The sequence below is a fragment of the Rhamphochromis longiceps genome, linkage group LG22, assembly GCF_057381845.1.
Source record: "Rhamphochromis longiceps isolate RC_006_pf linkage group LG22, R_longiceps_female_GT1.1, whole genome shotgun sequence".
NCBI classification, from domain to species: Eukaryota; Metazoa; Chordata; class Actinopteri; order Cichliformes; family Cichlidae; genus Rhamphochromis; species Rhamphochromis longiceps.
Window position 1 is genome coordinate 14,549,309 of NC_140577.1, and position 27,982 is coordinate 14,577,290.

Sequence of the window (27,982 nt, forward strand, 5' to 3'; positions counted from 1 at the left end):
AACACCAGGTTGGTTTTTTTTGTGCATTAGTCAACATATATGTCAGTGCATGCGCGTTAGTGTCACAGTTAGATTGGGAAATTGCTCTGCTGCTCCAAAGAGCCAATCACATCATCGACTCCCACAATGACCAATAAAAAAGGGGAAGAGGCTGAAACTTGTTGTAACAGTGTTGATGAGAAATGATGGAGAAACTGCTCGTTTACGGGACACATTTAAAAGCTGTGTGTGTGTGTGTGTGTGTGTGTGTGTGTGTGTGTGTGTGTGTGTGTGTGTGTGTGTGTGTGTGTGTGTGTGTGTGTGTACCTGATGTGTAGAGAAGAACATCCACAGCCTGAGGTGAAGCAAGTTCCAGCGAAGGGTTAATTTTGTGCTTTAGTATCTCTGCAGTTGTCTTGGGAACCATCATTGGGACTGGAGACAAAGCAAAGAGAAGCAACTAACCTTAACCAGGTGATGAAAGCACAAACTCAAAGTGAAAGATTACTGTAGTCTCGATGAGTCATAAAGTTTCCAAACGGGCACAGTTTTATTACGCAAATATGTCCATAACCATAACAAAGCACATCTTTCTCTACCTTCCATCTTGATGCGGTCAAAGTAAGCCAGCTTAGAAGCAGCATAGATAGCCTTGCTGCTCTGAAGACTTCCCACTACTGCGTCCATTAATAAGGCATTGGTCAGAGCTTGCTGCATGTACTGGGGGTCCTGAGAGAAAGAGAGAGACAGAATTTTTTGTTTAAAAAAAAAAAAGCATTAGAAGGCAATGCTTATGGCTACGATCCTTATACTTTTACAAAGTTTGTAGAATACAATTTCAGCTGGTGTAAACACTCACTAATGTACTTTTGACTGATGTTCAAGGTCAACCTCAATAAGCCAGATGCCATCACCAGACCAGACATACATACAACAGCGGTTAAGTGATTTTTTTTATAATAAAAATGAATGAAAAAAAAAAAATGCTGATGTCACAAAGGAGAAAAAAAAATATACCAGGATAAATAGTCATCATGAGTCATACTCTCAGACTTAAAAGGCGTATACAGCAATGGCAATCCATCTCAGAGGTCATACATATATTTCAGTCTTCATAATGCATTGACCAATCAAATCAAGTCAAATTAAAGATATATGGTCACTCTTTTTCAGAATGACTATATCTTAGTTTACTAAAGATTTATGGTCTCAATAAACTTATCACACCCAAAAATACTTATATTGACATGATATACAAACAGGACAAGCTGTAAATATAGGCAATTACAACTGAAATAATCAACGATCAAACAAGATTTACATGTGACTAAGCAGTGCTGTAGATGTTTATCCTGTCAGACAAGTTGGACAGTCATCACAGGCTGCCTGACTATAGAAACTGACAATCAAAGGAAGTGAGAAATGATAATATTTTAAATAAAGAGAAGAGAACAACAGTGAGGGGGGTAAATGTGACAGACAGATATTTTACAGTTACATCTTTTGGTTTCACAAAGGAAACCCCCTGTGTTTGTTCAAGTGTGCCTATTTGTGTTCATGTATAACTGAGGGAATTTCAACCACTCCCTCACAGAAACTGACACACACTCAAACTGATGCCTGAATAAACACGAGGTATGAATAATAAACGAGCAAGGTAACTCAATAAATTTTCCTGATGAAGCTTATCATTTTCCTCTATGCTCCCTCACAGCAACACCCACACAGCCTCTTCATCACAGATTTACCTTGTGCTGGTCAGCTGTGAAGCGCCCGGCCCACATCTCCTTGACCATCAGGTTCCAAAGCTCAGTTTCCGTTTTCAAATTAGCTTCAAAAGTTTCCTTCCTTCCCCGGACACGAAGCTTCAGGCCTGGGATTCGCAGGAGCATGAAGGGAGCTGAGGAGACCTTTACTTCCTAAAACAAAAAACAAAAGTACACAAAGACAACATCTACTATAGATTGCCGTTTCAAGTCTTATCTTACTGGGCACAGCTGTATTTGTATCTCGGGATTTCTCTTCTTTTAATCTCACATCTAAATCTCGGTACTGTGCCACCTCCACGTATCCTGGCCGTCCATCCGTGAGCAGGAAGAGCCGTCGCTGAGTCATGGCGATTTTCCCCACTCCGCGGCTCGTCTTTACTGAAGACGACACCTTGAAGACGCACTCGTTGGCCTCAATGTGCTCCAAAACAGATGTTGGCAGACAAACCTTCAGATCAAACGAACACAAAAACCTGCATAAAGTGCCAATTTGTTCAACTACAGTGTAAACTATTGAAACTGGTTTCTGCCACTGAAAAAAACGAAAGAATCTTTTGTCATCCATAAGTCCAAAATTTCAGGTTTTTAATCTCAGAATTTTGAGTTACCACCTCATAGATCTGAGAAAATAATTAAAAATAATTGTAATTATTTGAATTTCAAGGAAATAAACTGAAATTTTAACTTAAAGAATGGCACTTTTTCCCCATTTGCAGAAACAAAACTTAATAGTAGGTTTATAATTTAAATTATAATCTACACAGAACCGCAAATCACTGTTAATTCTCCCATCGTAATTTGTTTAAAGTAGTGTAAAGTACAGTACAGACCTCTTGTGCCTCAGCCTCAGTCTCCTTCCAGATGGTGTAAAAAACCTTGAACAAATCTGGACTGACCTGCTTCTGATGACCTGCATCAAACAAACACACACTTTCAAAACAACTGAAGAGAGTTTGTGGATAGTAGGTCTGATATATAAGTATCAGACCTACTTGGTCTGAAACAGTTTAAAACCTCATTTTAAACATCATTTAATAAAAATAATAAGTCTTTAAGTTGTCATAAACCCAGAATTGTGTCACAAACTGTCATAACTGTCGGGGCGAACGTGGCTCAGGGGGTTGGGAATCGCATCTGTAACCGGAAGGTCGCCGGTTCGATCCCTGGGCTCTCTGTCCTGGTCGTTGTGTCCTTGGGCAAGACACTTTACCCTACCGCCTACTGGTGTTGGCCAGAGGGGCCGATGGCGCGATATGGCAGCCTCGCTTCTGTCAGTCTGCCCCAGGGCAGCTGTGGCTACAACTGTAGCTGCCTCCACCAGTGTGTGAATGAATAGTGGTATTATAAAGCGCTTCGGGTGCCTTGAAAAGCGCTATATAAATCCAATCCATTATTATTATTATTATTATTATAAACAGGCATCTGCTTACTCTCTGAGTCAGCTCTGTTTCTCTTTCCAAGCATGCCTGCAGAGTGAGCGACTGCAAGTTGCAATCCCTACTGTTCTCCAACAATGGCCACATACAGTGCATCACCTCTGTGCACCCCCACACCCAACCAACCACCCAGAGAGATACGAAACTATGTTCTCACCCACTGAATCACACACAGTCACCGCCTGACTGCCTTTTTCATTTAACATCAACGCTTTCGTAACATGTTCTAAAATTACTACATAACCATGTGTTATGTTGTAGTCATTTTTATATAAACACCACTTTTTTAAGTGACTATACAACAGGAACTTATAATAGGAAACAGTAATTATAATACATTTACAATGCAAAAGGAGATCCAAATCCTGTTGATGTGACTCTGAATCTTATCCTCCGCAGTGAAAGTAGAAAGGAAAACCTGACATTAGCCTGTCACAACCTCCAACAGGATGTTATGACAGAAAAAAAAAAAAAAAGAAGAAAGAAAGAAAGAAAGAAAGAAAGAAGGCATTTTCCAAAATCCCAGTGTGCAGGCAAAGATAAGTTCTCACTGTAAGCTTCCTTCCTTCTTTTCCAATCACATATGTTTTAGTGACACTCTTTCCCAAATTATTATTACTACTGGAACTGAAAATCTTTACTACACACGCCAAAGCTTTAATATCTAAAACCAACACAAGAAAAATCTTAGCCAACATGAAAGTTGTCAGATCAGGGACTGTGGAACTACTTGCACCTTGTGAACTGATGCTTCTTTTACTGAAAAAGTCACCTCTGTTCCGACTGAGAACACCTCGAGTATGTGCAAAAAGTAAACAGCAAATAAAAAGAGGTCATAGGGCAACGACTGCCCAGTGAAGCTCTGGTTATGCCTTGAAAGCTGCACAGCAAATCCTTCAAGAAAGAGTGAGGTAATGTTTAACCCGAAGAATAAATATTTGCTTGGAAAAAGAGAGGAAGAAGGACAAGGACACAGGAAATATCCTGTGAGTGTGTGCATGTGTGATTTACCAATTCTGACATGCTTTAGTGAGAGAGTACAAAGCAGGCTCCGCCCCCCCGAAAATTATGTGTAATTCAAATAAAAAAACCTGAGACTTCTCACAGCTTTTAGGGTAATTGGTCAAATAAATAAGTACCTACCTACAGTTAGAGCATCAAAGAGTCTCTGAATAGTTCCTTGGTCTTTAACAATGCCAGACTCCTGGACACATTTCACAAACTCCTCAAGCTGCATGTATTTTGTCGGCAGCTGGAATCTCTTTATGGCGCCTTCCTCGTGCCCGTTTCCACGGCCCGCACATTCCCGCTCCTGGTCCCTTTTGACCCGACTGATAAGCCGTTTGAGTTCTGCCTTTCTATCCGCCTGTCGGGAGATTTCAACATTATGGCAGAGGCCTTTGTTTGTTTATTTAACTGTCAGTAAGATTACACACAAACAACTAAGATGGACTTCATTTAGACTAGAAGGTGAGGCGGAAGCAGTGGACTTGCCCTTTTTTGCACCGAAAGTCATTATTGTTAAAATAATCTGCAATCACCTACTTATCCTGTGATGAGAAACTGAGTTGCTGACATGATATTTGATGCTGTTAACACCTCACAATCTTACTGAGGGTAGTTTGTAAAGAAAGAAGAAAACTATGGTTACTTAAACACAAGTATATTGTGTTTAAGTAAATCACTTTCACTTTTCCTTAACTGGGACTGACCAATATCAGGTGTCATCTTCCTGCAGACTGTTCTGGGACTGATGACTGAAACACAAGTATATTGTGTTTAAGTGGCTAAAGATGTAATTAACTAAGATGGTTCTAGGCAACAGGGTTTATATCTGCAGGGAGAGTAAAACACACAGTCATGACAACCTGAACTGACCTGTAAACGTTCAGACTCTGGCAGGGAGTCCACTAAAGACTTAACCATCTGAGAGGGAAAAATATCAGAGTCTGTCTTGTACAGACTCTGAAAGTCCTCTAATGCATCAAGACGCCTGTTGGACACAGTGTTGACCAAACCACGCAGATAATGGTACCTGAACAGAGAAATAGATGAGATGGTTAGGGATCTGACACTATATAAGGTTCAGATATTGTTAAAATGACTTAAATAGAGACATCCATCCATCCATCCAAAAATTAATACAATTTATTGAAGAAACGTGAACCTATTTCCTTGTACATTTTTATAAATTTCTACTTTATATGAGATTTCAGGTTTCTTCGTTCTCGTACCTGGCCAGTAGAGCAGACTCTTCCGGTGGTGTAGCATTAATAGCTTTCCCCAGTGAAGCAATCATGTCAGAATAATAGTTTTGGACATAGTGGTAGGCCAGCGGAGGAGGGAATTCTGGAAGACGGAAAACTTTCACTGCTTTCTTGGGGGACTTTAAACCTGAAGGGAGACAAACAAAATTAGAAACTGATTGCTACTTGGCTAAATCACTTTCACTTTTCCTTAACTGGGACTGACCAATATCAGGTGTCATCTTCCTGCAGACTGTTCTGGGACTGATGACGGGTAAAGTTTCACTGACAGACTGCACCAGATTTGGCAGGCTGGCTCCCAGCCTTTTGCTCAGCTTGTTGTCAGGGCTGCCGTATGTTCTGTAGCCAGACCTGGATAGCTCAGACATGGGAGGACGCCGGGGAGACTCCGTCATTCCACGATTCCTGAATAGAAAAATGATTGAGGCACAGATTGTGTTTTCTTTATGGTTGGTGATGACAGCAAGCAGGTGAAAGTAATTGAATCAGACAAATCTATTTATTTACAGAGGATAACGTGCATTTTTAACATGTCATTTATGACTGTAAAATCTCTATAAACAAATACCTGAATGCAAAAAAAGTCTGAGTTTTACTGACCAATCATGCTTCAGCTGGCTTTGGTTGCATACTATGTGCAAAACAGCAAAAAAGGACTGCATTTGCTAAAAATCTATTCTGACATAGCTGTCAATCATATTCTATGTATTTGTCTTTTATGGTGTTTTATTTTCTATTTATATGAATTTGCAAATTATGACCAAGGACAGAAGAGGAATTTTTGGCCAACAAATCTGTTGCCTGCACTGGAAGCTTGTTATCCCCAGAGGCCAAGTCAGCAAACTAGCTGACATGTTATGCGATGACAGTAAAAACATCTCCAAAGCAAAGTATTCTAATGAAAATCCTGATTTAATGTCAATTGCAACCAGCACTGGAACAAATGCATGACCGCAACAAAAGTCATTCAATCTGGTTATTCATTATGAGTTTCATGAGTCATGAGCACCTTAGCTCTAACTTCTCGTTCCTAACCTTTGTGCGCTTGTTTTGTTAAATGATTATATTTTTAGGGCAGCAAGTAAGAACCATTTAATCTCTTTTTTAATTTATTATATATTATAACCCCAAATGCACACCTTATAGTCAAAACCCCAAGCAGATTTATATAAGACTTACATTGTCTGACCAAGACAAGAAGTCAGTGAAATGTAATTTACTGAAATAAATGATCAGTATTATCATGTAAGATGACATTCACTATTGTTTTATATCAATTTTGTGGTCCTTTTGACCAGTTTCAAAAATTTGTATGATTTGACTGATCCTCATTCAAAGAGAGTGGTGAAGTGCTGAAATACTTTAAAACAGTCTTTACTTATAGTGATTTATTTTCCCCCCTCTGGCACAAAAAGCTAAATAAATTACTAAAAAGCACTACATACACAGGCTATTCATACACTGGTATCTGCACAAAATTTTACAGCATGTGGGTCACTTTAGCAGTTAAAAAATGCAAAAATCTACATTTTACAAACTCACCCAGAGTCACTCCCCCCCAAAACCACAATTAATGATATTAATAATGTACTGCCAAAACAGCTGCTGCTCGTTTAACAGGTAGAGCAGCTCTGAGATAATCTTGGATTCAGTTTCAGCCTCTGTATGTTGCAAGGAGTACAGACAGGAAAATGCTGAGTAATGACTCACAAGTAAATTACACTAAGACAGTGGACACCTGCTGTACCTGTTTGAGAGCTACCACCTGAGATTGTTTGACGAAACGTGTAATGTTGGAACTGATTAACATTCACACTGAAACCAGTGATGACATCATGCTCTTATCATACTTGTGCATGAGATTACGTGTGTTCTGCTCCATCCGGCTGAAGGTGTCCCATTTCCTGTTTAGCCGGTCACGCAGGAATGAGTGGAAGATGTGAGTTTCTAATACCTGAGATAGCAACAAAGAGAACCGCGTAAGAGCAGTTAGCGTTTTTGTGTTTACCAGTGGGCGCTTTTTTAGTTTGTAGAGGTGGGAGTGTACCTTCTTGTAAAACAACTGGTCTGCTGGCTCCCTCGTTCTCAGAAATTCCTCGCTGTTAAAAACCCTGTGTTCATGGCTTAGGAAGTCCTGCACCCCACTGACAAAACCATCCATATACATGGAATTGAAGCAAAGAAAGAGAGGGAGAGTGATAAAATGATTTTAAATATACTCAGTTTGTAATAGTAATCATTTATTTCTATGACATTTGCAAAGCTGTACCTGAAGATGTTGACCACCAATTCTAGGGCGATATTTTGTATCTGTGTGTTGAGCCGTCTCTGCCAGTCTCTGCGTTGAGATCGCAGAGCATTAGCATCGGTTCCAGCTGCAAGATGGCACAGCTCCAGGTCAAAATGAAGCTGCAGACTCTCTGCCCTGCAAACAGACACAGACATACACACATCCCAAATATGTATTTAAAAAAAAAAAAAAAAAGGACTTCATTTAAAAATTCACTGCCTTTGTAATTTGATTTAGGCAGTTTTTAGGGCAGCAGTTGTAACATTTAGTTCAAAAGCTGGTGTGATTCGAGCTGAAAGAGTTGCATGCCAAACCTCAGTTTGAACATATATGCTTCTCTCTATAAACAGACGTGTTATGCTCATTTTTAGCTAGGGTGACCAGATGTTGCTGTTTATGTTGGACTGCACAGAATTTTTATTTCGTGTCTGTCCCACATTTTGACTGATTCTGCAGAACAAGCACTTTTGTAAAGGGAAGGCTTTTTGTTATAATCAGAAAAATGTTAACAAGCCTAATGCATACTCATTAGGATAAAAAGCTTGTATCTACTTAGCAAGAGACTTTGAAATAAAATATATTTATCCTGTTCTTACTAAATGACAAGCCACCAACATGTAGAATTTATTGTATTGTATTTTAAGTTAAATATACCTCTTAGCATTATTGATGTGTTCCACTTTGTCCCACACAAATTTCTGCATATTTAGTTTGTTGGGATCTGGTCACTCCATTTCCAACTCCATATTCTTATTTTAGAGCAGCTTAACATTCTCAACAGGCCCTTTTTCATCTTATACTGTCCATCTGCCTGAAATAAATGGTTTCAACTGCCGTTCCTTAAAGGCCTCTTTCTCTACTTTCTTCTGATTGGCTGCCCCCTGGCCAACGCTTCCTGTTCAGTGCCAACCTGATGTCAGCTTGACACAACTGTCAGAAACAAAATCTTGGCTCACAGGGATTGTGTTGACATTTGCGGATCTAACTTACTGAAATCTAATAAGAGCACCAACACTATAAGAGTACACAAAATAAGTAAAAGCATAATAGTTCCTTTTATTGTCACAGTATCTATTAAGCAGTCTACTTTTACATTGAGGCACATGTTTGTTACCTTGATGTAAAGCTCTCAGCTGCAACCAGAGGGATAGCAGGCAGGTCGACTGTTTCGCACCACGATGTCTGAATGCTGCCATCATCGATGTTCACCAGAATGAGGTCTTCTGTCTCCTATTCCCACAAATGAGCACAAACAGACGCATATATTGTAGGTACAATAGGTACAGTAGAGTACAATCCAGCCTAACAGAAGATCTCAGTCTGACAAACAGACTGCCTCTGTAGAATATGTGGACTCAGCTTGAATAAAGACGAATACAGATGAGAACAAACAGCTATTGTTGGATGCTGTATGTGAGCTCAACTGAGACAATTTACAAAGAAAATTGTAATTTATTATTTATTTTCTTCAATGCACATCTAGTAATTACTGTAAAGGTTATTATAAGCTTAAGCTAAAATCCCCAAATATTTAAAACACCACTTCCTTAGATAAGAAAGGTTTCCACGATCTATCTGTTGTCAGCAAGGAAGGAAACCAAGAGTGTACTCCCTCATTATGGTTTAAAAAAAAAAAAGCACACGTAGACACAAAAAGCCTAATGTTTAAACGCTGATAACGACAGCATTGTACTTACTGCAGCAACCTCTTCAAAATGACTGATGTGACAGCCCATGAGAAAGGCAGTGGGAGCCATTATGAAGTCCAACATTCCTCTCGCCAAGACGGGAACATAAGGCTGCTGCCAGGACAGAGGCTGAAAGAGAAAACACGGCTAAAATATTTAGGAATGAAAAATAAGTCAATATGGGCACTTTAACACGATGTTCTTTACACTAACCTGGAGGTACAACAGCAGACACTCTGCAACAAGAGTGAGTCTGGCCCAGTCACAGGAGAACAAGACCAGTCGCTGCTCTTGGAGAAGGTAGGACAACACCTGAAGAGTGAAAAAATACTTAGGATCTCATATTTTCTGCTATATTTAAAGGCTAAATGCAATACCACGCTGCCATATGCAGTACCTGGAGCAATACGGTGTGAGTAAAACAGAGGAAAGGCAGATGCAGGTCGATGTCAACAACAGGACTGTCCTGATCCTCTCTTGATGGAAGATATATTTGAAGAGGACGAAGACTGAAAGACTAACAAAGAGAAGAATTTTACTATAAGGATCTATCAGAGCTGTCTGACACAAAGACAATAAGGTGGAGTTATCTGATGGAGAACGAAAAGTTTTTCCTGACCACATGCAGCTGTCCAGGAGGGGGTAACGGCACGAGGGACAGCTTGGCTGAAAACTCCTTCACTGTCTCCTCAAAATCGGCTTGTCTTGCAGTATGCAGCTGGACCAGGAGACTGAGCATGTGCAGGCAGGAGGCCAAATGAAAGATTAATTTAAATGCACAAAGTAAAACACAACCAAGGTCAAGGTTATTTATCAACTGTATGTTCAAAAGAAGTTACCATGACAGGCAGTCTTTCAGGGCATTGTAGTAGGGGAACTTGGAGATGATACACACAGCAAAGGGTGCGTAGAAACGTGCTTTAGTTGAGCTTCCCCTGTGACCGTTCTGGAAGACGCCTTCCTGACAGGACTGACACAAAAGGAAGCCAATGAGTAATACTGATTGTCTGCACTGATTAGTCCTAGCATGTCCTTCTATTAAATTGAGAGTATGCATTTGTACCAGCACAGCTCTGTAGTACTGCACAACGACTCCATGGGTTCGGTTCCCAAACATGTCAGTAAAAACCAGGAAGTGATAACTGTCTTGTTTCTGCTCACTGGCTAGCTCAAGACCACCTAGATGAAAAAAAAAAAGATATTTTAAGATTATGCCATACAACAAAATGCACAGATGCTCGTTAATTTAATCCATGTCTCCAAGAGACAAAGCAATAAGAGTGGAAACGTCCTGGCTGCCAGTGGAAGTGGCTATATGCAAATGCAATTTCATAATGCCTCTAAACCTAGATTAAAGAGCAGGAAAATGGGACTTCTAATGCTCGACTGTGCAACGCATGATAATAAATTTTCAGATTCTTGATCTTAGACTGGAAAAATGCATCTAAGCATGATGGTCTCTAGTTAAGTAAGACTTAACTAGAGAAAGAAAGAAGAATACCTGGCATTAGTAAAACCATATCAGTCTAGATACAGTCATTGCCTAAGAATAGATTACTCAAGCAACAGACTGGATTATTATGTAATTCTGTATTTATTATGAGTGTGTGCAGCAGTGCTATTCAGCTTAATCCTCAGTAATGTTTGGTTTGTCACAATGGAAATTTACACAGAATACCTGGGAAGCATAGCTCTGGTAAAGCAATAAGATCCAAATCTTTTGGAACACTGATGTCTTCTGTTGCTGATGACACTTCAGCGCGATTGGCTGCTTCTCCATTAGACAGAGTCTCTGCAGCACGATCTCTCCTCTTCTGCAAAAAGGAAAATGCATGAGCAAGAAACTCTTTTGCAAGAGTGCCCTGGGCCCAGACATGCAGCATTAACCTGGAAGAACATTCAAGCATTGCAAAGAAGGGCCCTGCCCAGGGCTGAACCCAGGACTTCTTGCTGTGAAGGAATTGAGCCACTGTTCTGCAGATAGTCTGTTTTTTCGTTTACTCTATAATACTAATAATAACACAGGACAAGAAAGATTTTGCTACTGGGAATAAAACATAGTATTTACATGAAATGCAGTGTGCTGATTCCAAATCTGAAGTCAAAATTCACCTAGGACGTCTAAATCTTAAGTTAAAGGTCAAGTACAGTTTGGCCACTACATGGTAAATAAGCACGCGTTTGTAACACATTATGCAGCAGCGTGTTCCTGCAGGGTCAGCAGTTGCTAAGCCTCTATATAATGCAAGATTGGCCAAGAGCAAGCTTATAGTTTACAGAACTGTTTTCTTATCTAGCAAGTCTATTAGTGTGTTTTATCCTAAAGATGAGTAGGTGGAGCTGCGTTAACCATCCAGACAATCTTTGCTATATTTGTGCTAAATACCCCCCATGCAATCAGAGTAACGAAAAGCTTTCTGTTCCTAATGCTCATGCTGTGGGAATGAAAGAGACACATGAGTCAATGGAAGAGCACACTGTTTGCCAATACAATGTGCTACATGCATCACTGGTTGATCCACTAAAAGTGTAACTTCCACCACTTCACATTAAACTGGGCCTAATACTTTGACATGCCAGTTGATGGTAATGGAAATGGCCTCCAGTATCTGAAGGATAGGTTTGGAAAAAATTCCTGAGCTGTTGGAATTTTTGACATCTGCAAAATGATGCGTTCAGCTCCAAACTGAACATGCTTGAACTTTCTGCTTGGGATGCATTTCTGCTAGTTGTGTAAAACTTTCTTGGCAACCATCGGGTTGAAAACTATGTTGAACTTGTAAGCAACATGTTAGCAGCGTATCAGCAACTCGACTGCCAAATGTCACTCAAAATGCATTTTTTGCATTCTCATCTGGATTTTTTCAGTCCAAATATGGGTGATGTAAGTGATGAACATGGAGAACAATCCAACAAGGATATTGACACCATGGAGACAAGATATCAAGGCAGCTTCAACCCCAACATGATGGGCAATTACTGCTGGTTTCTGCAGTGGTCAAGTGGAGACTCTCACAACCGCAAAAGCAAGTGCCTAAAGCACTTTTGAACAGTGCATGTGCATTGCATAAAGACTCAAGTGAACTTATTATTTACACGTTTGTTAATGTGAACAAGTTTTTGTAATCTCTCACAGTTTTGAAGAAAAATGTAGTTATGTACAGTGACTGTATAACAAATATAAAATCAGTTTCTTGTGTCTGTATGAATAGCTAATGATATCGTGTATAACTTCAGAACCTGACATCCTAGGCTAAATCCAACTACAGATTTGGACTCAGCACAGTAGTATGCTTTAGTATAAGTAGTATAAGTGTCTTTAGTTTAAGACACATGAAATACCGCAAGCAGCAGACAATTTGTTTTTCTGTGATCCTGTGTAATATAATAATAATAATAATAATAATAATAATAATGATGCATACTTTCTTAATGAAGCTCCTCCTCCTCTGGACACGGCTGAAAGCTGGAGCAATCACCTGGCTTGAATTGGTCTCTTTGGAAACAAAAGGCGGGGCATGGACCTGCAGTACCTCAGCTTCCAACAGTGGGAGTCCATTTAACTTACCCTGTTGTTGGAGCTGCAATGAAGTTTGTCATGTTTATATTTTCAGTCATGTTTTAGAGACCATACATATAAAACAATACAGAGGATTTATTTTGCCCTTACACGTACTATAACCTACGGTTGTAAACTCTTTGAAATTAATAAGTATGACTGATTAAGAAGCATTACGGCATACATGATATTATTTCTATACATCAGACTTTTGATTAGCCAAACAGTTCATAACGCACCCAATTCTACTTGAAATGAATCATGCTCTTCATGTTGTGGACATAAGTGTTCACAGCTATTGTGATTTAAAGGCTGACCTACATAAAAGCAAAAATCTGCTCCTTCTAGAGTTACAATCCACAAGTATCGAAAAGAGCTTTTGTTTGCAGGAAGGATTCAGATAGCCCAGAAATATGTCCGATTTTTTGTTTTTATTCTTTGTGTGCCTGTTTTTGCTTCAACAGCATGGTCACACTTTTTATCCGTCTTTTGACTGACTTTGATTGACAGACTATCTGTCTGCATACATACCTGGTGTATATCTCGAAGCTTATCACTGTGGGCTCCAACCACTACACATGCCTCAAGCAGTCCAGATGGGAGCTCCGCCATCACATCCAAGCACTCAAACTGCCAAAAAGACACACAGTGTGTATTTAGATGAGATAAGAGCTTTTTTCTACAACTAAAATTTATACTGAGATAGCTTTCCCTGCAATTTTTGTAGTAGTATTAACACATCAGGCAACGTGTCAAGTCAGTGAAACATATATTTTAAAACAATGCTTATTTAGGTATTCCACTCACAGTGGGTATGACTGTTTCTGGACTGAATCTGCAGATGAGTTACCGTGTTATGATGTCACACAACTAAACATGATTTTATTGAGGGTAAATGCATCAGTAGAATAGAATAGAATAGAATAGAATAGCCTTTATTGTCATTGTACAGAGTACAACGAAATTGGAGTGCCACTCCCTTGGTGCAAGTTTCAATAATAAATATAAATGTAAAATATAAAAAGTACAAAAAAAACAATCGTAAGTACTCAAACAATAGTATGTACAATATATACAGGATAGCAGCATTAATATAATGACAGTATGAATAGCAGCATAATATAATGACAGTGACGGTATGGAATAGGTTCAATTGTTTTTGTGCTTATTTACTACGGTGATAGCTCTGGGAAAGAAGCTATCCCTGAATCTGTTTGTCCTGGTTTTATGTGACCTGTACCGTCGGCCTGACGGTAATAGTTCAAACAGTTGGTTGCTGGGGTGAGAGTGGTCCTTGATGATATTGCCAGCTCTGCTGAGGTACCGAGAGTTTGCAGTGACCTCCAGGCTGGGCAGAGAGCAGCCAGTGATCTTCTGGGCTGTGTTGATGACCCTCTGCAGTACTTTCCTGTCTGCAGCTGAGCACCCTGCATACCATGTTGTTATGCCGTACGTTAGGATGCTCTCTATGGTGGCTCTGTAAAATGTCACCAGCAGCCTCTCCTCCAGGTTGTTCCTCCTGAGCACTCTCAGAAAGTGGAGACGCTGCTGGGCCTTTACTGTAACCCTTACTGTAGTGACAGAGAACTAGCAGGTGCAGTTGTTTAGAAGTTTGCATTCATGCCCATGATGAGTGTATGTAAAGGTAATTTTGGGCTTTCTTTGAACCTTTTTTTCAGGTTGGAATGATTGTACAGTGTACATCTTTCATGGCTTAAAAAAAAAAAAAAAAAAAAAGGAGTTAGGTGCACATGTTTTTTTTTTTTTAAACGTATGTTTATTTGTTTTTTCAACAGTATCAACACCAACATAAAATGAACGTATGGCAGTCATTAAAATAATAATAATAATAATAACAACACTAATAATAATAATAATAATAATAATAATAATAATAATAATAATAATAATAATAACGATAATTGAAGTGTTAATCCTAAAGGGTTCCAAATAAATGCATAGTTAAAAAAATTAAATTAAACCATACAAATAAATACAATTAAAAAAAATAAATAAATAAAAATAAAAATAAAAATAAATAAATAAATCATAATATAGGTTACATAGTATATTCCCAACAGCAAGTCAGACATTATTCATTATCTAGTTGTCTTATTCACTCACCGCCAAATAGCTTGTAAATATCTATCGGAAGCCCATCAGGACCCGAAGCCTTACCACCTCTCATGTTCGTAATTGCATCAGAAACGTCATTGAAATTTATTTCTCTCTCCAATTCATTTTTCACATCCTCAGAAATACAGGGAAAGATCAATCTATCCAAGAAAGCATTTTGGCTTACCAGGTCCAGTGGGCTGTCAGATTTATATAGGGTTTTATAATACGAGACAAAGGTGTTATTAATTTCTGTGGGATCTGTAGATAATTCCCCTTGATCGTTCCTAATTATATTAATGGCTCTGTCAGATTCAAGTTTCTTTATCTGCCAAGCTAGTAGTCTACCCGGCTTTTCACCCTGATCATAAAACGTCTGTTTCAATCTTATTAAACCATCTTCAGCTTTAAGCATAGACAGCTCCTCGTATTTAGCTTTAAGAGTCAATAACTCCTGTTTTTTCTGTGTTGAATCATCTATGTTAACTTCTCTCTCTAATTCTCTAATTTTATTGTCTAATTCGTTCATTGTCTGTTTGAATTTGTTAAATTTAGAACTGGTGAAACTTATCATTTGTCCTCTAATATATGCCTTAAAAGCTTCCCACCTAACGGCTGCAGTTGTTTGAATTGTATTAATTGAGAAGTAGAGATCAATGTGTTCTCCTACAAATTTCATAAAGTCAGAATCATGTATCCATTTAGGGTGCAAGCGCCACTTGTTTGAGTGGCTATTCACTTGTTCTACCTCATAAAATAGTGAGGTTGGGGCATGATCTGACAACACAATGCTGTCATATATACACTTAGTTATATTGGGTAGCAAAGATGAGGAAATTAAAAAATAATCTATTCAGGAGTGGGATTTAAATACTGCTGAATAGCATGAGAATTCCCTTTTATTGGGGTTTTGAATTCTCCATGGATCACAGAGGTTCAGATCTTTCAAATATTGTTGTATTTTTTTTCTTGTTTGAGAGTGTGAAGTGTCTATCCCTGATGAGCGGTCAAGCTTCGGGTCCAGAGTACAATTTAAGTCACCTGCCAATATTATCCTACCAGGAAGGGTAGCTATCAATAGAAATAAATTCTCAAAAAATGAAGGGTTATCATCATTAGGGCCATAAACATTAACTAAATTGAAATTCTCTTTCAAGAGAGTTCCTTGAACCACCAAAAATCTGCCAGCTTTATCATAAACAGTGTTATTTACTTGGAAAGGCACTGAATTATGAATTAACACCATAACCCCCCTCGCGTGCGAAGGGCAACAGGATGCTAGCACTTTGCCTGGCCATCTCCTACGTACTTTCACCAGATCCTCTCTGAGTAAATGGGTCTCTTGGATAAACGCTATTGATGACTCAAGTTGTTTAAGCCTGGTAATAACCTGTTTTAGTTTAACCACTTTTACCATTCCTCTCACATTCCAAGAAGTAAATTTAAAAGTCTTATATGAAGTCATCTATTCTTATTAATACAACAGATTGTGCAACATAGTATCTTCATTTGGTTGTTGGTAAACCTTTCAGTATCTCTAACTGTTGTGGTGGGAGTAAACCAGTAAAAAGCAACACGTTGTGAAAGATACAAAAACACAAAGAAATAACACAAAATCTGCCATAAATGAACCCCCTTAGCTGTCAACCTGAACCGGACAGCCCCTCGCCCTACCCCGCCCTCCCCCTGACCTTGGGGTGCAGTTAAGTGCACACGCTGATCCAATGTAAACAAGGGAGCAGCTAGACCAAACCGAGCTGACATGGTCAAACAAAACCAAACCACCTGGACAATTGCGTCTCCTGACGAAAATGTATATCCTACATGAACAAGTATGTATACAATGATCATTACAAACTTTCTTGTAGCATAACTCTCATCCCGGAGAGCCGACTGTATGTCGAACAACCAGTACTCCAAGACACAAATGAAAGCCCAATCAACAAGTGGGCGTGGCTAGTTATCTATAAGGGATAAATAAAATGCCCAATACAACTGAGGAGAACGAAGGAACGGTAAACCAAAGTAAATACAAAAAAGAAAAATACTCTCCCCAAAAAATTCAACAGTAAGGATGAGCGATATTGACCATTAAATCCAACAATTTCAAACTACAGTTGTTATGGGCAGATAGTGAAGGATTCGGCAGTCCCCATCAGATATTCTGCTAGTCCTCTGTATTCTGCAAACCTCGGATGAACTTTTCCGCATCTGCTGGGGTCTCAAAGACATGCGTATGTCCACCAGATGACACTCGTAGCTTCGCCGGGTAAATTAATCCGTAACGTACGTTCATCGCCCTGAGCTGCTGTTTCACCCGGTCGAAGCCCCTCCTCCGTCGGTGGAGATCTGTAGAAAGATCCGGGAAGAACATGACCTCTTGACCCCCGCAGATAACTTTCCCTTTGGCCATAGCCGCCCGCATCACCCGAACCTTGTCTTGGAAGTTTAAAAACTTCACGATGAGGACTCTCGGTGAGGGTGGTCGGTTGGGTTGCGTCCGGCCGGGCAACCGGTGAGCTCTTTCGATGAGAGGTTGTCTCGGGAATGTTGCTGGTCCCAGCGCTTCGGGGAGCCACTTCTCTAGGAAAGCCACCGCGTCATGTCCTTCTATTTTCTCCGGCACATTAACTAGTCGTAGGTTGGAACGACGAGAGCGATTTTCGAGGTCCTCGAGTTTGTTCGTGAGGAGAGCCACTTGTTTAACTAGCGCATCTATCTTGCCTTTCTCTGAGTTAATGGCGTCCTCCACGCTGCTAATGCGCATCTCTGCCCCATCCATGCGCACCGAAAAGTCCTGCACGTCTCTTTTAACATCTTGGATCGCTGACAGGACCACATCAAGTTTTGTGGAAAAGTCATTTCTGATTCCGCGAGTATTTGAATAACATCCATGTTATGGGCCATTCCAGTACTCACGTCCAGGAGACTCCCAGGGCTAGCATCACCTGCAGAGTTAGCTTGACTGCTAGCATCAGAGACGACGTCTTCCTCACTCAGAGAAAAGTGTGCCTTAGATTTATTTTGTGCTTTCTTAGCCGGCATAATGTCGCGGATAACGATAATAACTCGTTACAAGCAATAGTTATCACTGTTCACGCAGTTAAAGGACAGTTTTCAGGAACTTACTAAAATATCGCCAGGAGCTCACAAAAATACGTGTGCCTAGTTCAGCGCCATAACCACGCCCCCCTAGGTGCACATGTTTTAATTAATTTTGGATTTTCTCCAATTCAGCAACTACTAAAGGGATTTGTTTGACAGCACTCATTGGACTGACCAATACTCAGAACAATGGGAAAGTCCAAGAAACTCAGTGATGATCTGAGAAGGAGAATTGTAAGTTTACACAAGTTGGGAAGGTGTCTTGGAGCCATTTCTAATAAAAAACCTGCAGATTTCAATGTCATCAGTCCAAACAGCTGTATGTAAGTTATTTGGATGTGTGAACACTTTGCCAAACTCCAGAAGAAGACCCAAACTGGTTAGAATGTTCATGACCAACCCAAAAACCACCTAGGCTCAAGCCTGCCATGACCTGGAAACTGCCTGGAACACCACCAAATGCTTTCTGGAGAAAGGTTTAATAGTCAGATGAGACAAAGATTGATTTGGATTCAGTGATAAGAGGTTTGATCTGAGGCGTAAAAGTGAGGCTTTAAAACCTAAGAACACCGTACCAGCTGTCTAGCATGGTGGTAGTAGTATCATGCGGTGGGGCTGTTTTGTTGACAGTAATACTGTTACACTACACAAAGTTGTTGGAATAATAAAGGAGGTGGGAGTGTATGTGTTTATTTGAGCCTGTATGTAAAATTTTGACCTGGTGTTTGTGGATTGCATACCCAATTCTTGTTTTTTTAATCCTCTACAATCATTCAAACCTAGAAAAACAACAGTTCAAAGCAATTAAAGTCCAAAATTCCTGCAACATTCATGCAGATGATGAGTAAATGTAAACTTCTGACCCCAACTGTAAATCTGACTACAGTGAAGAGGTGAAGCAGCTGTGGTGACGGTTCAACAATTTTAACCATGACTAATAAAATTCTCAAACCAAATGCTGTCTATATCGGAGTTTGAGTTTCACTTTGCGTAAAGAAACTAGGTTTTGATTAATCAAATTTGTAAAATTAAGCATCAGCTAAATAAAAGCCACAAGATTTGTCAGAGCATAGACAAAATCCTTCACCACAACTTCCTCAGGATGCATGCTGTCACACATGCACACAGCATTGCATTCATCTGGACTATGTGATGCAAAAAGGATATTTAAAAAATCTAAATCGCACAAACAGCAGATGTTAGACTTTGATCACTGATGCAGTAAACCAGTTTTGTCATTAACATCAAAAATTCCTGTAAGCAAACCTTTTTTTTAAAAAAACTTTTTTGCCTGACATATCGCCACATTTGATTCCATCTGTAGTGGCTAAAGAAAAGTCACAGCATTAGTTTTTAAACTTGATGATTCTCAGCAATTGTGGATACATTTAAAAAAAAAGAAAAAAAATAGATGCTCTTACAGTTCTTTTTTCACAAAACATGCTGATCCTAGAATTTCTTTGGTAAATTCATGATATTAAACGCTGAACTGAAGCTGGACATTTATGTTATTTATATTATATGTGGTTACTTTTAGAAGTTTTTATTCTTTCAGTTTTTCAGAATGATGCTTCTGGACATTCCTGCTGTTATCATTACTTCAAGCATTCGACTTGGACTTGAAAATGACTTTTTTTTAAAAAGATTATTTTCTCAATTACAATTTCGTTCTATTGGGATTAAGCTTTCTACTGAAACCTCTGGAGATCTACTTTTGGTGGTCCATACCCTAGGAGGTGTGACGGGAATTAGTAGCAATAGTTATAGTATCATCTACTGATATTTTTGTGGTACAACTTATCATATTTGCTAAGCCCTGCATTAAAGTTGAATTAAAGCAGCATGTATTTATGTTTATGACTAAAAATGTCATGTTAAAAAAGTATTACACACGTTTTACTTTCCTTTACTGTAAAACACCAATATATGTCATTAACAAATTGTCACTAGTTTTCTTTTGATGTGATATTTTGTTTGTTAGTGTGTGCTTAAATACGCAACGCTACAGGACTGTTTTTTATGTATTAAATGCATTTCAACTAGCACATCCTGGGATTTAGATTTATTGGTGTATGTGTCTCAAACAGCAAATTCTGATTAGATTTTATGGTGAGAAAGAGGAGTTAGAGTATCGAGCCTTTATCCTTAAAGATTTTTGAGTTTAAACATTAACATTAAAATTATTGTGGCAGATTTCAATGTATGAAAGAAAAGTCTAAAAGCAGGAGGACAGGCCTTTTATTAAAAAACATACATAAATATCTAAAAAGCACTTGATATATGAAGCTACAATTTCACAGAATATATTACAGAATATGTAAAAAAGTGTTTGACCCTTTCCTGCTTTTCTATTTTTTATTTTTTTTTTGGGGGGGGGGGGGTATGTTTGTCACACTTAAATGTTAAAGATCATCAAACAAATTTAAATGCAGTTAATGCAGTTAATGCAGTTTCTAAATGAAGGGTTTTTTTAGTAAAGGGGGAAAAAAATCTAATCTACATGAGCCTGTGTGAAAAGTGATGTTATAACACAAATTAACTGTGGTGTATCAAATTTTTGGAAAGCTGAGTTCAATTTCTCTAGCCACACCCAGGCCTGATTACTGCCACACATGTCTCAATAAGGAAATCACTTAAATCGGACCTGCCTGACAAAGTGGAGTAGACCAAGAGATCATCAAAACCCAGACATCATGTCGCAATCCAAGGAAATTCAGGAACAAATGAGAAACAAAATAACTGAGATCTCTCAGTCTGGAAAAGGTTAAAAAGCCATTTTGAAAGCTGTGGAACTCCAGTGAACCACAGTGAGAGCCATTATCCACAAATGGCAAAAACATGGAAGAGTGATGAACGTTCCCAGGAGTGGCAAAAATCGCTAAAATGACCCCAAGAGCACAGCGATAACTCATCTAAGAGGTCACAAAAGACTCCAAAACAACATCCAAAGAACTGCAGGCCTCACTCGCCTTAGATAAGGTCAGTGTTCATGTCTGTGAAGGTTCTCAGTCATCCAGGTCATCGTAGTCAAAGGAGCTTGCAAAGAAAAGCGTCTGGACTTCTTTAAGTTACAGTAACTTAAAGAAGTCCAGACGCTTTTCTTTGCAAGCTCCTGTGACGTCAGTGTTCATGACTCCAACATATGAAAGAGACTGGGCAGAAATGGCCTGCATGGCAGAGCTCCAAGAGAAAAAACACTGCTGAGCAAAAGTGTTTAAAGTTTGATGATTTGAGATGAAACAACACCTTTGTTCAGGTATCATCAAAATACAATGCCAATTAAAGTCCTTTTGAGTAAACTTACCAAGCTACCATCAGACTGCCTATGTACCAGTGTCAGAATAAACATCTGACTTGCATTAGTTGCAGCTCCAGGCTGAACCCAGTGACCTATACCCTATTACATTTTCCTCTTTTTCCTCAACCTCCTGCCTACATTATGTACTCCAACATACCTCTAGCACCCTCCTAGCTTTTCTCTTTCCTTTATTTTTATTTCTGTCCTTTTGTCTCATCATCTTCTATTCTTTCTTAAACTTTGACACACTTGCGTGCAATCCTTTCTCAGGCCATTCCAGCCTCTGACTAACCACCCTGCTGTGTCAAGGAAAAAAAGCACATAGTTAACTCACTTATTCCCCTGAAAACCCCTAATTTAGCCAACCTCATGTTGGGGGGTTGTGTTTATTTGTATACTATTAAACAGTTTTTGAACTATGTTACACATACATGCACCATCAAAGACTTAATAAAATTCAGATGCAGTGAAACCACCATTTAAACAAACTGGGACAGCTTAACCATTAGTGTACCCACAAGTAACAGTATTTAAACTTGACTAGGGTGTGTAGCTTAAGGAGGTAACGCCATGCTGTGAGAGGCAGCCATCCAGAGGCTGTCCACCATCTGTAACAAACAAGTTTGTCGTCATATCTGTCTGAGAGGAAGCCGCTTTGATGCAGCCAGTGGCAATTTCAGCCATGCTTTAAATGTATTTTATGGAACTGAAAAGAAATATGGAAGAAGACGGTTTGGAAAATGGAAGTGGTTAAAACAAATGTTGCTCTTACAGAGTAATGAAAGCAGTTTTAGGAATTCCTGTCTCATTTCTCCACCATATGATAGTTCCTTTCCTAAAAGACAAACTTCTGAAATATAACTTGCCATTTAGATAAACAAAGCCTCCTTTTAGTAGTGACTGTGCTGGAAGGCGGCTCTCAATTTTTCTCATAGCTATTAACACCCACCAGTGGAAAATAAAAGTAGGTTTTAGATCCCAGGAAAATCCAAAATCATGGGAAGACTGGTTAAACTTCTTAGATAGTTTAGATAGGACACAAGAAGTGAGTAACCTGTTAAAAAGGGTGGCATGCCCCTTTAATGTGCACGAAAGACCCCGAAAAACCCTCTGATGACTTTAAACAGTAAAATAAATAAATGAAGGCAAGCAGTAGGGAGTAAAGTAAATATTTTACAGCTCTTTCTTCACTCGGTTTGCAGGACTGCTGTTGACACGCCCTATGATCTCTCTTTCGTTTGGCGGGCGGGTGGAAAAGCACAAAATATGAGCAACATGTGGCTTAATGTGCCAAGACTCTTGCCCCGAGTTCATCGTGTATACAGCCCGAACAAATCAAAACAGCGCATTAGCAACAACAATACGCCTAAAACAGTCATGTAAACATGCTGTCACACATTACAACAAGGTTAAAAACTTTAATACCAGCAGATGAAAATGTAAAACACGTGAAACTGAGCTGTGAGACCAACCGAGCAGGATTCCTCACATAGCAAGGGTTAAAATTAGAGACTGACCTTAAATATTTCTCGATCATTTCCACTGGATACACTTTAAACAGGGGGTTAGCCTCCAGCTAACAACGGCTCCAGCTTGCGGTTAGAAAGCCGTGAGACAGCTGCAGCAGGGACTTCAGCACTGAGACCAACTTTTACTGTGTGCTCTGATTCACAGCTTACTTTCTCACTCACACACAGTCCGAAGTTTGCCGCTGGTCTGTCAAACTCAGAGCGGCGACGCGTTAACTGAACTTCCTGTGAACCAAATTTCAAAATAAGAGCTTTTTAGTTTGGCAGTTCGAAGAGGGGGCATTTTGCTTCGCAAAGGCTCCGTCTACTGGATATTCACCGCAGTGCACTATCCATATTGCGAGAACTTTAGATACAATACAATTAGAAGAATTATTATTATACAATTTAATATTCGATTTAAAGATCACTTCTTCAAACAAGTCCGCACAATGTACAGCTTCTTCTTCTTCTTCCTCTTATGAAAAAGTTAATGTAGTGCCCCCCCTTTTTATTTTATTTTATTGTATCCTTTCTTAGAAACCTAACAAACCTAATAAACCTGACTGACATTCAAAGAGGGTAAATTTTATTCTATCTTTCAACGCCCCGAAGTAAATTAATAATTTACTATATGAATAAATAAATTTAAATGGAACTTCCTTCACTTTAAGAACATTTTTTATGGCAAAGAACAAATTCCTTTCCAGTTGACATCTCTAATAAAGTTACTCAAGTAAGAGACGCTGGGAGGAATAGAGATTAGGTCCACTCGAAAGAGGGATCTAATTTTGGCATCCATACTTTTGTATAGTGGAGAAACTTTGACTTAAAGAAGAATCCCTCAGGCCAGGAGCGGACATGGTGAGCATGGGTGATGGGAATTTTGTACACTTCTAAACTACATGGACAGACCAGACGTATGACATCAAAACAATAGAGAACGCTTTTAGGATTATTGGTTTGAAACTGGCTATGTCATGGAAACCAGCAAGAGCAACATCGTGATCGGAGCGAAAAGCATAGCAACAAAGCTCTTTTTTTAAAGAGACGTTTGTATAACTCTGGATATATTTTACACACTACCTATGGCTTTATCATGTGATGAAATTATCATGAAAAACAGTTGAAAAAAATGGGATGTGCATATTTAATCAATCGTGCACAAAATGAAAAAATCTATTTAATATTCATCCATGTCTGCAAAGTGTTATATATTAAATGTTGGCATGGTTTGCAATATTGAATTGAAGGGGCCAAAGTAACATTTTTTCGTTTACAGTGTCTCAAATTGCCATGGACAGACCAGGCGGTGTATTTGGTTAAGATATCCAAGTAGCCTAATTGTTCATTGGTCTAATACCGGAACAACAACAAATGAGTTCGTGTCAGAGGCGCAAACCGTCCTCTAAGCGGAGTTTATATACTGGAGTAAGAAAAATGCAAGATGCAGACTGCAACTGGCAGCGCAAACCAGCCGTGGTCGTATAGTGGTTGGCACTCTGCGTTGTGGCCACAGCAACCCCGGTTTGAATCCAGGTCACAGCAGCCTGGCTGTGCTTTTTAAACCAAATACAGAGAGCAGGCTAATGAATGGGCTTCGTGTCTACTCTTCTGGAGAGCTGCAAGTTAGGAGATTATCGTCCCTAATAAGATGTGTTAAATGAAAGGGTTTTTTTCTTCCTTTTATGTTGGTTTTCCACACTGTAAGACCAAATAGTAATAGTTTGATAAATGAAATGAGTTCCAACTAAAACCTGTAATAAGTTCATACACCTTTATTTTTTTGAGTAGTTTGAACAAGTTTGTTTTTTCAAGTTATCAGTACTTGAATATATTGATTAGTTTCTGACATTGCCCTTAAATAATTTGAGTTTTAACACTGACGTCACTTACATGCCTACGTACGTACGTACGTGCGCCACCTGTTTCTTTATTAAGTGCTGGCAACCATCTTGGATTCCTCGCTTCGAGTGCGAATGCCCGCTCATTACTTCGAAAGAAACTTGTGGAACGTTAATATCCAAACAGAAATAAAAACATTTGTGAAGGGGTTTTTTTTGCGGCATTGCCTTTGACGCTGGATAAAGGAGGACGTGGTATGGTATGTTACGGACTTTTGAACTGGAACAGCTAACGCTCTGCACTTGGCTAGCTGCATTTACCGCCTTTGCAGCATCTTCAGGAGCGCTTTTGTGGTAAGTTTTATTTTTTCTGAAACTATAGTTCTCCGTTGTAATATGGGTTTTTATCGTCATAAATGTACAACTCTAGCAGGCATTTAAGAATTACATGCATGCGTCGTTTTATCCATGTCGCCTTGGCCCCAAAGTGTTTTGCATGAATTATGCTAATAAGCTCATATTTAGTATAACACATTATTAGTCCCTGGGACTAATAATGTGTTAATAACTTTTCTAATCTCTTACTATTTTAAAAGAAGTCTTTAGAAGGCGTTTCTGGATTTGCAGATTATAAACTGCCTTGTGGTTAAATTGTTGAATCAATATGCACTGGTACGCTGCTTCACACTTAGCGCATACATGGATATTGACTTTGGCTAACCCATTTGCTAACTTTTGGAACTTGAAACTTACGTTTAGTTCTCTGGAGTTGTACATATTAAAACTGGGGCAGCAAAATTGTAGGCACAGGACATACTTACAAAAGCAGTGATTAATCATTACATAATTAGGCGGTAGAACATGGTTTACATTGCAAATAGTTATGTATACTAAGTTGAAATGTAGAAGCTTCTGAACTGTAAAATTGTTGTGCCTGGTCTATTTTAGGTTAGCTTAAGGGTGAATCCATCAATAATATATTTACCAAACAGTTATTTTTTTCGTTTTATTTTATTCTGATGCCCAGTGTTCATTAGTGAAAGACTTAGTTTTTTATCTGTCAGGGGCTGGGTCTGTGACGCAGCATTTTGAGTTTATTTTGTATTTTTGCTTTCTTATGTTATATTGAAATGAGGTGAAGTTCTTGTATTGTTGTTATTATTAGTTAAGGTTTAGTTGAGTTCTGGGCTAGTTATGTTTCATCTGTGTCTCCTTGGTTATGTGTCTTTTCTGTTCTCTGTGTAGTCTGTCTTGTCTTCTGTGTTTTACTGTTATGTCCATGCCAGGGCAGAAGTAAATTTTCAGGGGTGAAGATGCTGTTTACCTTGACCAGCTAAGACTACAGATTGTAGATGAAGTCGAGAAAAGTGAAAAGAATCCTGATTACAAAGCTGATGCACACAACTTTGGACTTGCGATGCAGAGATCATCAATGATGACCTACCAGTAGGTCAGATCCTGGATTGCTGGCCTACTCTGAAATCCCAGTCCCAGGTAAGAATGTATATAGATGTATCTAACAAGATGTATTTTATATCAACTCCTGTTATCTGGCCTGTCTGAACAAATTATGCCTTTGGAGTGTAAGGAATTTGATGTATTTTGCAAAGATTTATAGACTAATCGAAACTTGTAAACATAAATGTATCCTGTGTGTTCAGATCTGTGCAGAATTGCACAGGATTACAAACCTCCACCTGAAGAACCACTTTTATGCTGTGTTGGACCAACATTCTCCCCGGCTCCAGAGCTTATTCAGATAGAAAGCTGTTTGCACAGGGAACATGTCTGATGTCCTGTCTCAGCTCTTCAGAAGCTAAAATCTCCAGGTTAGTGGGTTTTTGTCTTGTTTTTTGAGCTTTATTTAATTTGATCAATTTTTCAATTTTAACTACCATTCTTGACTAGGTTAGCCAATAATTTAAAATAATTTTCTTGTGATGTAGGAACAAGCTGATATCCATGCCCAACGTGCCGGTGTGCTTCATGCCCTCTCTGCCTATTTGTACGACGACACCTCTAGCTTCATCATAACGTGGGATCTAAGTTTTGGACAAAGTTGTGAACAATATCTTAGTAGCATCCTTGTTTAGATTTCTCAAAACATTATGACACTTTGACAGTTTGAGAAGCATCTCCATGCTTGGATCTGTCTACAACAGTGTCCATGTCACATAATGGAAACACTACATATTTTTAATATGTGTAGACCTTCTATAATGTTCCTAGCCCAACCATACATCACTGTACAAATGAAAAAAAAAAAAAAAAAAACTCTTATTGACTTTCTGTTATTGCTACGAAGAGGTATGACTTTGCTTTACTAAAAAGTACTATTTTTGTCAGTTTGTTTTCTCAAATCTTTGGTGTGTTGTGGCTTTTTTGTTGTTCAAACAATTGATTTCTGAGCTAGTAATAATCCAGAAATGTGACTTGTATAGATGAAACTAAGAGAAATAGGAATGTACTAACATGTAGTAATTTTGTTTTCTGTAGATGATGCATTCTGATAGACCAGATATTAGTGAAGTGCCACTTGGACTCCTGATCAGAGCCAATTCCAGCAATGCAACATTCTTCTGCCCTGAGAAGACTGCAGTTTTGGTCGAGGGTAACATGATCATTGTTTTCACCACCCTAGCTGATGGATTTCTAGTAATATTTGGACTGACCTACGCCCTGCACCTAAGCTACCCAAAATGTTTGGCCAACATTTTTGACTTTATTCAGAAAGTTTTGATGGGTCTGAAGGGTGGGAAGTTGAAGCCCAAAGTGCTGAGTCTTAAAAATGATCTTTTGGCAGCAGAATAATGTCCAGGATTCCTACACAGTCCTCAAGTGCCTGTTAAAGCAAGTAATTCAGCTTATCATGTTTCAAAGTCTGGATAAGTTTTTTTTGTTTTGTTTTGTTTTGTTTTTGTTAAAGAGAATAGAATAAAGAAATCTTTGCACACTCTGTTTCATACTTCATCATCTTAAATCCACATCCAAAGTAAAAGGGGTGATTTTATTTTATTTATTTATTTATTTTTTCCCCATCATCACTTGTTTTAGTTGATTTTGATTGTGTTTTTAGTCAGATAACTGTAAATCCATAGAGAAAATGAAGGACAATCTCACTACA

General features: G+C 38.9%; 1 protein-coding gene and 1 long non-coding RNA gene across 2 annotated transcripts in view; one reads left to right on the plus strand and one right to left on the minus strand.

The window, feature by feature from the left end:
* Positions 1-23,229, minus strand: part of dennd3a (DENN/MADD domain containing 3a) — a 32,868-nt gene extending 9,639 nt beyond the window's left edge. The window contains exons 1-23 of the mRNA XM_085395861.1: positions 23,024-23,229; positions 13,520-13,618; positions 12,855-13,010; positions 11,108-11,243; positions 10,493-10,608; positions 10,269-10,399; positions 10,049-10,160; positions 9,827-9,946; positions 9,643-9,741; positions 9,439-9,558; positions 8,856-8,971; positions 7,721-7,876; positions 7,499-7,595; positions 7,302-7,405; positions 5,657-5,856; positions 5,419-5,578; positions 5,063-5,219; positions 4,328-4,550; positions 2,579-2,658; positions 2,017-2,196; positions 1,728-1,898; positions 579-708; positions 307-414 (exon numbers count right to left, since the gene is read on the minus strand). Coding sequence (XP_085251987.1) covers positions 307-414; positions 579-708; positions 1,728-1,898; positions 2,017-2,196; positions 2,579-2,658; positions 4,328-4,550; positions 5,063-5,219; positions 5,419-5,578; positions 5,657-5,856; positions 7,302-7,405; positions 7,499-7,595; positions 7,721-7,876; positions 8,856-8,971; positions 9,439-9,558; positions 9,643-9,741; positions 9,827-9,946; positions 10,049-10,160; positions 10,269-10,399; positions 10,493-10,608; positions 11,108-11,243; positions 12,855-13,010; positions 13,520-13,600 — 2,953 coding nt within the window. The 5' untranslated portion in view covers positions 13,601-13,618; positions 23,024-23,229. The remainder of the gene's footprint in view (positions 1-306; positions 415-578; positions 709-1,727; positions 1,899-2,016; positions 2,197-2,578; positions 2,659-4,327; positions 4,551-5,062; positions 5,220-5,418; positions 5,579-5,656; positions 5,857-7,301; positions 7,406-7,498; positions 7,596-7,720; positions 7,877-8,855; positions 8,972-9,438; positions 9,559-9,642; positions 9,742-9,826; positions 9,947-10,048; positions 10,161-10,268; positions 10,400-10,492; positions 10,609-11,107; positions 11,244-12,854; positions 13,011-13,519; positions 13,619-23,023) is intronic.
* A 1,775-nt stretch (positions 23,230-25,004) lies between these two features.
* Positions 25,005-27,975, plus strand: LOC146643728 (uncharacterized). Its single transcript, XR_014909429.1, has 4 exons — positions 25,005-25,212; positions 26,104-26,352; positions 26,520-26,687; positions 26,805-27,975. It is a non-coding gene; the product is annotated as an uncharacterized LOC146643728 (long non-coding RNA).
* The last annotated feature ends 7 nt before the right edge of the window (positions 27,976-27,982 follow it).